This window comes from Cariama cristata, unplaced genomic scaffold, assembly GCF_000690535.1.
Source record: "Cariama cristata isolate BGI_N322 unplaced genomic scaffold, ASM69053v1 scaffold13778, whole genome shotgun sequence".
Taxonomy (NCBI): domain Eukaryota; kingdom Metazoa; phylum Chordata; class Aves; order Cariamiformes; family Cariamidae; genus Cariama; species Cariama cristata.
Genome location: NW_009630757.1, coordinates 1 through 12,627, shown reverse-complemented (window position 1 = coordinate 12,627; position 12,627 = coordinate 1). Strand labels below are relative to the sequence as shown.

The 12,627-nt window shown below is 41.6% G+C and overlaps 1 protein-coding gene across 1 annotated transcript in view; it reads right to left on the bottom strand.

Annotated features, from left to right (window-relative positions):
* Positions 1-4,685, bottom strand: part of BBX (bobby sox homolog (Drosophila)) — a 57,990-nt gene extending 53,305 nt beyond the window's left edge. Inside the window, exons 1-2 of the mRNA XM_009705688.1 lie at positions 4,524-4,685; positions 2,740-2,982 (exon numbers count right to left, since the gene is read on the bottom strand). Coding sequence (XP_009703990.1) covers positions 2,740-2,982; positions 4,524-4,685 — 405 coding nt within the window. The remainder of the gene's footprint in view (positions 1-2,739; positions 2,983-4,523) is intronic.
* Positions 4,686-12,627: the final 7,942 nt, after the last annotated feature.

The window sequence follows — 12,627 nt, the reverse complement described above, 5'->3', positions numbered from 1 at the left end:
AGGAATAGTCATGGTTCCACTTGGAGTATTTATCAGCTACTAGGCTTATATCCTAGATAATGAAACTTTCAAAGTTAAGTTGATCTAGGAAGTCTGCAGGATACCAATAGAAAGCCGACCCTAAAGAAAACACCAGCAGAAGCTGACACCGAGCTCTCCAGGCACAGCAAGAGGTTTCCAGGGCAAGTGTTGCTACAAGAGACCATAAACCACAAGACTGAAAATAGAGGGAGCACGGGGCCAGTTTTTCTAGGTAATTAAGGCACCCCAAGGTGCAGACAGGCACATAATGGGATTTTCCAAAAGTGCCTAAATGAACTATAGACCCGATTATCCTCTCAGAGGGAATCAGGCATAGGTGTCCAGCCCCCTGGGAAATCTCTCGTAATTCCACTTGGCAAAAAGTCTGGGTGCCTCACTATCTTCCAAAATCCTAGATCTTGCATATAGCTAGGCATACGTAGGTAAATATACGAATGCCTTAATTTGTACACTGTTGAGACAGTATCACCGCTAGGACTAAGCAGGTAAGAAACTGAAAGCTTCTTGCTTGGTGCTTGATCCAAGGTAACTGACTTTGTAAGCTATGGCTTCAAGTAGCAAAAACATCCTTGAGACGGGAAAACAACAGGAGTTGTAGCCACTGCAGTAGGGACCTCTTCTGTTGGGCCTATTAGTATCTCTGGAAGAACAATTCAGATGCTCAGGGTACCCAAGACATGTTGTGGGGGTCATGCATCCGACACAGGGTCCTTCGGGAGATGCTGGCCCTGCCAGGGCAGCGGCCAGAGGCTATGCGGTGAAAACTGGAAGTCAAAGGGCACTGAAAAGCTACATTTAAGTAAGAGAAGCTCGTCCACTGTATTGTAAACCTCAATGAGCTTATATATTTAGGTTCTCAAACACAAGATTATTGGTACAATGGTAATTTTATGTCCTTCCAAAGGCATTCACCTTCTTGACTTTTAAATGAGCTCTCTTTAGGAAAAACACCAATAAATGGTTCGCACTAGAGTTGACAATAACATCTTTTTGACAGTCTCAGCAGTAAGCCTAACTACAAAAGTGAGTGTTAAAACAAAACAATTGATCCACACACAGAGAATAGGCCTATTGGAGAAGAAGGCCCAAATATATTCAATAGCACATTACAGCCAATTATTGTTGTAACATACGATTGTTTAAAGAATAAAAATTAAATGCTATCTCTCTTCTACATGTTCTTGAAATTAGTTGTAATGAGGTCAGCTACTTAGATTTATTGTTTCGCTTTGACGCTGAATATGCAATTTGTTCTTCATGCCAAGGAAAATAAATAAATCACTGCAGGAACAACGATTTCTACAACAATATGATTAATAGTTTCAGATCTGTCACTTCATACAGAAGTCCTGCAATCATTTTCCTTCTTAATGAATGAGTTCCCTCCAGCAAGACAAAAGGCTAAGAAAAACAGTCACATCAGGTTTGTTTCTTCCAAAAATTATTTCTTCATTTTTCATCTTTCCTTCCTCTGTATCTGCACTGGATCTCCTAATTGTCCTTTTCCCACACATTTCAAACAGCATCACTAATTTGCAAGTGGGAATGCAGAACAAATCAGGAATGGCTGGACAAAGCTAAGACTCAAGTATTTCAACACCGTGTTGCAGAGGGTGAACTACAGAGGTGCTACAGACCCTGTTTCAAAAAGCAGCTGCCATGCAGAACACTTCGTTTTCCCTGTGGACCTTTCCGTGCTCACACAAACTATGGAACATCCAGACCTTATATACGTGTTAACAGTAGCAGACAACTTCAGGTGACAGGTACAGGTAACCGTTCCCCCAGTTGTTTCACAGCTATCCGTACTTCTCATAGTGCACTAGCATTACTCGACATATGAGAGATGTCCTTCCTTCTCACTGGCCCTCCATTATTTTCTTCTAAGATTGAATTCAATGGTTACCCCCAATATACATCACACAGGTAATTACAGGGATCTGTTTTGGGGTGATGTTACCAGCTGAAGTAACTGGCTGTGTCTCACTCTGCTATTGATATTCGCAGCCTTCTTGGGGCCACCTTACCAAGCAAGCTATTTCTTAAAAAGCCCTATTTAAATTTTAAGTTGACATAAAGATACTTTGTGAAACATGGGGATAGATCTCTTTTCCTTGCTCCCAGTTAAAGGGCTCTGGACTTTGCTCCACCAAAGGTTGCTCTATCAGAAACTGGTTAACAATATATAGGGAGAGTACTTCATGAAATACTAATAATTTTTAAATTCTTTAGCATCAAAAGTAAAAAGGGACTACATTTGTTGACTATGCTTTTGGTTTGGTACACCTGTATTATAACAGCAAATGCACAGCTTGAGCTAAGTATCCCTACTCAGCTGACACAGAACTGTATGTTACTGTTTTCAATGGCCACTATCTACACACTACCCACGTGTTAATGCTTGTATCACAGGAATTATCAGGTGATATCTGTCACAAAGTGCATACAATTGTACCAAAGACTACTAGAGTCAGGTTAGTTTGCGTACACAGACCAATTTCTTTTCACTCCGGTCCAAAGGACTAAGTGAATCAAAGCAAGAACAGCAGCTGCTCTGGGCACTATAATCCCACTGGGGAAGCCGAGGAACACGGGAAAGAGAAAGACCCCACAGAAAACATTTAACACACAGAGAAAGAGAAGACAGACAAATATATCGTGAACTCCCTTTACATCCACCATTCAGACAGAACATACCTCCTTAGCCATGTCAGTGTATTTCTGCTTTTCTTTTGGATCTAGAACAGCCCACCAATCTGCCAAGATCTTGGTTGCGCCACGATTATCAAGGCGAGGATGTTCTTTTCGCACGAGAGAGCGATGGCGCTTGCAGAACAAGAGAAATGCATTCATTGGTCGGCGAGCTCGTTGCTCGGAGGACTCGTCATCTTCGGTTTCATCAGCATCCTGCTCTAAACCATCAGCACCAAGGAGCGGCACCTAGCAGAACCGAAAGGCAAGGGGTGTAAACTCAGTTATCCATCCTTCTCATGGAGACTGAGAGTCTGTGGATGCTGCGTGTGAATGAGGGAGACGCACATAGATACAGGCAGCTGTCTCCAAAGGCCATCTGTTCCATCCAGAAGACCTGGAGTTCTACATCAAACCTCCCCATCTGATGGTTCCAGGTTCATTCATGCTCTCTGCAAGACTTAAACTCCAACTTGCAAGTAGAGCAGATTTCGAAGCTGAGGACCATTCTCTAGTAACAGTCCTCAAGGGGCTGGAAGAAGGAGATCCTTCCTACCCACCCCTCCTACAGCCTAGAAATCATCTCAGTGGGATGAGGTGAGTGGAGCTACTTGGACCTCACTCAGGTGCGTTTGCATAGTTAACAGTTGTTTCCCTACCTCCTGCCGTTCATCACTCAGTCTGTGAGCTGTACTGCAGTACAGCCACTGCACAGCTGCCCAGTCAGAGACAGAGGGCAAATCTCAACAGAATATCCTACCAAAATACGCTCTCTCCACTTACAGGGCAGTGTATCATTCCTACAAGGGACACAGCACCGGAGACTAGTTCTGATTGAATGAAACAAATCGCTTGCTGTATGGAGACAGAAAACCATCTCCTACCTAACTGCAACACTGCTATTTTATACCACATTGTAAAAATGACCTGCAAGGTCAACAGAAAGCACCACCAGAGTATTAGGCTCCTCCTTATCCTTGTCAAGGTCACCCTTCCTTATCAGTATTTGGCTCAAGGCAGTCTCCTCAGCGCTGACCTCTCCCTTCCTGCCTTAGGAAGGCACCAAGGAGATGCAGATGTGACATTTCCACCATGTGGATAACGCTTATGTCTCCATAACCCATTCCCACCTCTTGTTACAGAGGATGAGTCTAAGTGTACATTTGTGAGGTGCCACATTGTGGGGTCCTTACAAAAAAAGGGTAAGGCCAGCGTCATTGAACCGTACCAAAATACCAAGCGTTAAACCAGAGACACATTATTCCACCTGTGCTCTCAATATTCTGGAGGACAAGTTGAATTTCACGTGTGAAGACAGTAAAAATTGTTGACAGCTTTTTCCTTCTTTTTCTCTTTTAATCTTTGTATTTTTTTAATCTTTAAAAAAAGGAAGAAAACTATTAGCTTGGTATGTTCTCAGAGCTACTAGAACCAGAAACGAAGCACAGGTTAACTTGATGTCTAAAATAAACAAAAAAAAACATGTCAAAACCCCACCTTGAGCAATGAAGACTGAGATGTGCAACATGTTATTAAAATAACCCAGTTAAAACTCTTACAGTCTAACTCTAAACCAGAGAGTTTTGTCCAAGATTTTAAAGGCATGATTGACAATTCACTGTGTTATTTGCTACTTGCCTTTATAGCTTACGGGCACAGCATCACTTCTTTTTATTGGCTGTGTTTGTACACAAGAGAAAACAGTACAAAGCAAAAAAAATAAAACCACAGCTAGGGAGAATCTGACCCACCATTAACCTTCTATGGTCAAAGCATCCAATGAAGTCTACCTTATCAAGATCTTCCTCTTCTTCTTCCTCTTCCTCCTCTTCAGAGAAGTCAAGGAGTTTCTTGGCAAGCAAAGGATGCCACTGAAGACACTTTCTTTTTGGTCGCTTCCCAGTTCCTTCTCCTTCTGTCGAATGATCCTTATTCCTACTACTGCCTTTCATTACTGTGACCTGTCATGCAAAAAGAGCCATAAATTCACAACAAATCCTTAGACATAAGCGACCATCATGTAGATACTTAAACAAGTCACAAACATATGGGGCGCCCTCAGAAGTTTTTAGTGAGATATTAGATAGAGATTTACTCCAATCATCAACAACAGCATGGAGGTATCTTTTCCAATCTTAACATTTCCACCTAAGGCCCAAATTAACTGGCAAGATACAATTTAAGAATATGAAGCAAGGACACAGCTCTCGAATATGCTCCTGTCTGAAGGACAGCAGAAAAGCCCTCACACTTCACTAGTCAAGTGAGAGACTCCACAGCTCTCCCACATCTGCCCCCACTGTAGTTTTTTCACATTTTGCCACTGAAAATGTCAGGATATCCCTCTTTTTAGCAGTGGAACTTATCGCCGGCCACTCATCTGTTAATCATGCACTTATATATAGCAATGTTGATGCAGAACCTCATGACACTATGAGCTAGGATTTCCCAAGTGCCATTAAAAGGTGCAATAAGGAAATCTGACTCCCTGCCTAAGAGAAGTGAATTTTAATACACAAATTTGAAGCAAACCACCAGAAGTAGTTACCCTGATACTTCCAAAGTACTCATCAACAAGAGCCCCTGCACAGCAAACAAGACAATCTGCTGTTTTTTTTCAAGTGCATGCAGAAGGTAAATCATATTTACTTACATGCCCATCTTGTGTGTGCGCAGCCTTATCTAGAAAATACCTCAGAACTACCTCTCAGTAAAAATACGTGCTTAACACATGCCAACTACCAATTTAAGGGACGGCTTAAGAGATCTGTCCCCATCACGCTGCTTCTACCTGGAGCACATTTAAACTTTGATTTCATGGCACCTGCCCCTCTGTTCATTTTCTGTAAGCAAATCTTGTCTTTTCAGTATTATATGGCACATAATCATGCACCATTTGACCTAAATCCTTGTCCATGACTTGCAAAGCGGATCCAAGTACACAGAAGCAAACAACTGTGGCTTTAAAAGAACATTAAAGTGTGGAAAATCAAGTTGCAATCCAGTATCATGAAATGCAAGTTTGAAACTGTTTCTATCTGACCGTGACATCCGCCACGTACCACACTGCATCACACTCCCCATCAGTCTCTCTTCCTAAAGTGCTGAACCACCGTTTGCTTTTGTTTGGGGTATTTACGGACACAAATTGACAAAAGTAGCTGAGCTACTGTTTGAGCAGGAACTTCAGCTCCTGTGGGTAATAGGGATGCGTTAAGTCTCGGAGTTTGTTACATGATAGAGATCTGCCTATTACTGTAGTCAATAAAGTACATGGCCTATTTCTGAGGAGGATAAATGTGCCACAAGTACAACAAGGAGCAGGCTACTCCAGCCCTCACCACCGACTTATCTAGGTGAGCTAATCATATGGTTTCTCCTACATTCAGTCCTAAGTAAGGCGAGTGTTACTGGTAGCCTTCTACCTCATTGGTGTGAAACTGAATTAATGTTTGAAGAGTGCTCCACGATCCTGCTTTACAAAGCTCAGCTGAAGTCTCAGTGCTATTTCAACAACAACCTCTCTGCCGGCTCCCCTTCGAAAGATAAGCAAGAGAAAACTTCACAGGACTTAAGTGATCCCACGGTGTATTTTACATGTGCTCTCCATCACCTCTGAGGCCCTGCCTATGCTCTACACTGAGCTCGCAATGGAGCACAGACCCTGGGCACCAGTCACCTTGCAAATCCCAAAGGGGCTCTCAGTATGTTACGTCTCTTCACTACTGCCCAGCTCACAAATAATTTTTGTTCCATGCATGAAGGCTAGGTACTAAACACCCAGTTACTCCTAAAATAAATTAACAAAAGCTCACTGCACATTAGGGCTGAAATAGAAACGTATGCCTAGCTCCAGGAATTCAAGTGATGATCATTAGGTTTTTTTCTTAAATTGTGAACCATTTTACCCTAGTCCTCACCCTGAAGCAGCAGTTCTACTATAAAGAGGCTTTTTAGCAAGACGGGTCATTACCCTACCAGCTGAACAAGCATTTAGGAGATCCAAGACACAGAGTAAGTCAGATCCTGGCTGTTATACAGGCACCATTTACTACAGACAGACACAGAGTTGCTCCGCTTCCACTTCGGAGTGAATCTCTGCAACCACCACCAACAAAAATCCTCCTGATTTAACCGCACTGATGGAAGGACTGAGGCCATAGACTGACTTCAAATCTTACTTTTATGGCATGGCCTGGAAGATCCTCACCCCTTAAATATGTCAAGTTATATACTCTATCCTCTATATCCTCTCTTCTTTCCTGTAAAATAGGGCTACATTCACAACACGAACAGATAAAAAATAGGGGCTGAAATAGTTTAGTACTTCTGTGTTTCCAAACTCTTTTTCCCCGTTTTTGCTTATTCAAATTCTCCTAAGTTTTGACCTACATTTCAGAGACTTTTTTGGTGTTCGCTTTTTGCTGATGCCTCTCCCAGTCCAATGTAGGATTGGCATAGTGAAAAATGTTCTAGGTCTCTATTACATTGCATGGGACTTTTCCTCTTAAAAAAAACGGATGCTGACATAGTGTGATGAACTTGTTTTCCTTTAGATTGCTTCATCTTCCGTATTACTACCTCCACACTTCATGGGCATTTCTGTCATAATTGTTGCTATATTCATGTACAAATATATAATTATGAGAGAAGCTGTCCCATGGAAAAAAAAAAATCCAGTCAAATGCAAAACACTGCTAACATGGACACTTTCATTCATTTTTTTTGTATGGAAGGTTTTGGCAAGACATAGCATAACTACTTAGACAAGACACTCCATGGTCAAGTGAAGGCATGTATGATTAAATGATAGTGCAAGTTTTACTAGCATTATTTACTTGCTGAATGGCAAAACATCAATGGAATCCATTTAGTGGACTCTTCAGATTCTATTTATTTATCTGATTTTTTTTTTCCCCTCGACACATCTTCAATAGCATGTTCATTGCTTGTTTTGTATGGGAGACAGGAAGCTGGCAGACAGAAGCAAGCAAAAATACCAGCTCCTTCTCCCTCTCAGGGATCCCTGAGTGCTGGCAAGCATCCCTACCCGCAAGCTTTTGAAGAGAGCCAGACTTGGACCCTACAAGAACTGAAGCATGTGTTTAAGCTTGGCAACTAAATAGCTCCATAGAAAGTCAAAGAACAAATCATGGGCAGTCTTTGCACAGCACCCAAAGCTTAGTTTACAATAACTGGAATTTATGAACCGGATTACAAAAAAAAAAATGGTAATTTCTTCTACAGTATCAGTAAAAACATCATGTCTCTTTTAAGGCAGATGTAACGGCTTGTAGAAGTTAGCAATTAAAACCAGCTAACAAGATTTTACAAGATATTTGTCAGCTTAAGGATAACAAAAAAGTGACAGACACTAGGGAGAAGACAAAACAAAAGTATGGACAGCTTTCCTTTAAAAAAAGGCCACATATGCTTTCTAACTTCACCAGAGGATACCTGTCAAGGCTGACATTCATGATCCACTGACAGCAAGAGATATCTTCAGGGTGATGCTCTACATCTACCTTTAGTGCAGCTACAGATCAAACATTACTGAGATACTACAACAGTAAAAAAATTTAACAACTATTTTTTCTTTTTCACTTTTTTTTGTGTGCTGGCTGTATTATTTCCTTTCTGGTCCTGGAAACATTAATTAAAGAATCACAGTTTTCTTGGCTGTCTTATAAATATGCATACCTAATAGGCCTTCAGAGAAAAAAAAATTAAGATACCTTAAGAAAAGAGCCAGATGGTAGGGGGGAGCAGGGGAAAAGAATGATTGTTAGGCTTTTTATGGCATACATTTCTATTTCAATTACACAACCGTATGCAAGTCTTCATTCTCTAAGTGTTCATTAACAAGTGTTTGATTACCTTCATTAACATTAACTTTTGTTTTCCTCCTGTCTTCCTCTGTTATTTACAAAACCTGATGTAGACAGGTTACCAACTTCTGTGGTCCTAATTCTGGGACACTCTCACCCCATGGTTGATCTGTCAGTGAGAACACTGGTAGTGCTTGTGCTGAACAAGCTGCACTCACCAGGTGTTCCCCAAACTATGTCCACAAACAGCAAAATCCTTATAAAGGTCTTCAAAAGTAACCAAGTGCTGTAAGGTACGTGTTGTAACATAGGCTAGAAAGAAATCCAAGACTGCAAAAGCAGAACCCCAGAGATGTGAACTGTGACTATGTTGTAACTCCCCGTTGGAAGGTTCTCCGTGGAAGAATGCCTCAACTTCAGCAACACTTATTTCCATGAGGACACTGGAAACTAATTTCTGTTTTCCTGTTACCTTAAAATCACGTTTCCTAGAGTCTGGCTGGGCCCTCAGCTGACTCCATGCAGATTACCGGCACAAAGGAGCAAAGGGAAAGTTTCAAGTAGACTTTCCACACCTTCTGCTCTGTTTTATACTATCTCAATTCTCTACTACTTTATAAAAACAAACACCAAAGGGAGAAGAGAGGACCGAACTACGACACTAACGGCTTGGTGTTTTGGGGGCTACCGAGTTAGTGACCTGAGCTGTTTGAACAAAGAAGCAGGAGATTGGGAAACGAGTTCATGTTCTCACAGGTCTAGCGTGCTGAAGAGGTATTTGAATTTTCAGCTAAAAGTAAAAGGAGGTTGCTGGCCGTAAAATACACCTACAAAAATACAGTTTTTTTAAAAAATAAATTTCTTTTAGCACTGGAAAAACTGAAGCAGAATATTTCTATAATGAAGGACAAAAACTAGTGGTACTAATTACTGACCAGTCAGTGAATAGATTCTTCACTGTTTCACAGCAGAAAGCCATTAATGAGCTTTCTCATTTTCGGAGATATGATGGTTTAATGGGGGACACGCTGAGACTCAATGGAGTCCTGTTTGCTAGCAGAGGTTTGGGATAGACTGTCACCACGTGAAACGCTTAGCAACACAGCAACAAGTCTTACTCAGTTTTTAATGACACACTCTTCTATCTTCATAAATTACTTTAAACTATGCCTTATTCTCTTAAACTCAGATCTGAGTTGCTTGCTTTCTTTGTTCGCTAATAGATAAAATTAAAGCCCAAGATCATCAAAAGAATGTTTATAGCATTCTTTTTAATTTTGGGGTTTGTTTCAAAGTCAGTCTTTCACATCTACCAGAGAGGAATAAAAGCAACATATAATAAAAGTAATACATTTTAAACTTCAGCTCTACTCTTTCTCTGCTTATTCACACATGCACAAGAAATAAGATGTTCTTTGGCATTTTTTAATGCAAAGAAATCAACCAGGTTTTGTCTAGTACAAAAAGCACTTTATGTTGAACAACTGTGCTCACCATTAGCATGGTAACAGGATGCTTCAATTTTTTTTTTTTTTTTTAAAAAAAGGAGGGGTGGGGGACAGAGAATAAATTTGTTACTAGTGTTCCGTTGCCTGTTTTAGGTGTCTATCATTGAGTTTTGCTTTTGGTTAATATTGTCACAGCTAATTCTCCAAAGCTATCATTAAGAATGGTTGTAAGGGCATTTCAAGTGCTAGCTCTCCCCAATCTGCTTTTAAAATGGAAACCACAGAGACAGCAAGTGCCCAGGAGGGCACAAGAAAGCCTCATGCATTCAATTCCTAGAAAAAAAACTTGCCTATTCTGTGCAAGGAATACTCTGCCCAGATGTGCTTGTATCACTATGTCAGGCAACTCTGTTTTAAAAGATACGAAATGAACATGAACCTTTCCACAAGACTTAAGCATACTATAAGAAATAAAGCTTAAAAACTCATGAGGAGATATGTAATCTACCACAAAGTCTTTTAATGATGGTTGATTTTAAATAATGATTTCTCACTTGTTTTTCTTTCTAGTTCTATTTCCTCCCCCCTTCTTTGTTTATAGAAGATGACATGAAGAAATAAAATCTTTTACTTTGTATGGAGTTCTTCATTCTTCAGGAATGTCCTCATTAAACTAAGTGAAAGACAGCCAAAACCCTGTCTGCTACAAAACTGTCCTCAGATCCACTTAGGAACTGGATCCTATCATTACACCGCATGAGTAAACCAATTAGGAAATTAAAAAGACAAAACTTAGCATAGACCTCAACTACTGGGTTTTCCTGATGCCCTGCCAGAGAACAAACACAGCTGACTGGACCTTACTTGGCCAAGTGAGTATTTTAACCAACACTTGGCCTGAAATTCAGTACGTAACCCAAACAGGGGAGTGCTACATCAGCTACGGTACTGGAAAACCAAGTTACGAGCGTATCGTGGCTAGGTTGCCAGCAAGTGCTTGTTGTCAGTAGGGCAAACTACTTGTTAAACTACAACCTGGTAATTGTAGCCTAGAAAATACACTCAAAAAAAAAAAAAAAGAGAAAAGAACAAACAGTAAAAGGACAAGGAAAGATGGGGAAGAAAGAAAAAAAAGAGCGAAAAAAGGGGAAAAAAAGAAAAAAGAATGAAGAAGGGTAAAGAAAAACAAAGGCAAAGCTCTGTGAAAACTAGCATCACTTAGCTTGACAAAGACAAAATAACAGGCTTTGAATACGTAAAAAACATCAGCAAATAAACTATTTTCCACATCCATAACGCAGAGCACAAGTGGGTGGCCCCTGCTGACGGGAAGGAAAAAGGAGGCCAAGCCCTGGCAAGCGTTCCCTCCCCGGCAGCGCTAGGGGAGCAGTGGGGGGGAAGTGTCTGCTGGGGGGTCACCCACCGCCCTGGGACTCCCAGGGGCAATGGCACTGCTGAACAAACCGCCCGAGTCATCCTCTGTCATCGGCCCTACCTCATACCCTAAATGTAAGAGAACTTAATTTAATTATGAAGACTAAGTGGTGCATGATATTTCAAATATGTAACTAAAGAAAGTATTTTAAAAATGTACTGAAAATGTACTGAATGCAAGTAGGATGGTCGGAGAGTAGTTTGGGCAACCTTTATAAAAACAACTACCCCCCCAGTTCTCTAAAGTCTTTCATTATGTTGTTGTTTGGGTTTTTTTTCCCCCTCACCATTTGGATGTTCATTCAGTCCCTTTATCTTAAACTTGTCAGTGCTGGAAGGTACCAACTACCAGGCTTGCAGGAATCGGCTCCTGGACCTACAAAAGTAACCCTTACAAAGTGAGAAATGGTTTAGGAAATGGTCAAGCTTTTATTTCCTAAGACGCTTTATCCTAACTAAAACTAATCTCTGAAAAAATTCAAGACTTCAAACAAAAATTAATTAGTAAAAAATAACAAAGTGACCAACACTTTTCAAACGGACTTGCTGAGGCTGGACACACCAGGTTCAACTCTATTTTGGGTCAAGCTTTTAATGAAACCCTCATGGATGAAATGGCAAGCCACCAATCCCACAGGGAATGTTTGTTCTGTTTGGGCAATGCAGTTTCTGTTTGGCAGAAACATACCACTTCCACATCAAAATAAAACACTGACACCACTCAAAACCAACGCACATCACAAGCCCAACTCCTACTTGGTAGGTGAGCACTAAATCCAGAAGAAGAAGGAAGGGATATGGAAAACCTGCCTGCCCAAATGGCACAGCAATCCGGGAGCCGGAGAGATCGGCATGCCATGGATGACAAGTCATGGAAAATGAGAAAGAGGTGGCATCAGAAACGCTGCTGCTACCCAGTGTCAATGGTGACCCATGCCAGGGCCGTGACAAAGGGCTGGTAACCGCATTGTGGCACTGGTACCCACGCAGGATAAAGGGGGGGCTGAAAAAATCCGGGGTGCTGGACCCAGCAGCTGTGCCATGGCCAGGCAGCCAGGGAGGTGCGGCTGGGTAGGGGCTGTGGGGCAGCCCAGGGCAGGGCAACCTTTGGGCTGGCTACCCCTCGGGGCCAGCAGCGCTCCTGGGGCACAGCGAGGGGGTACGGGGGTGTGCCCAGCGGCTGG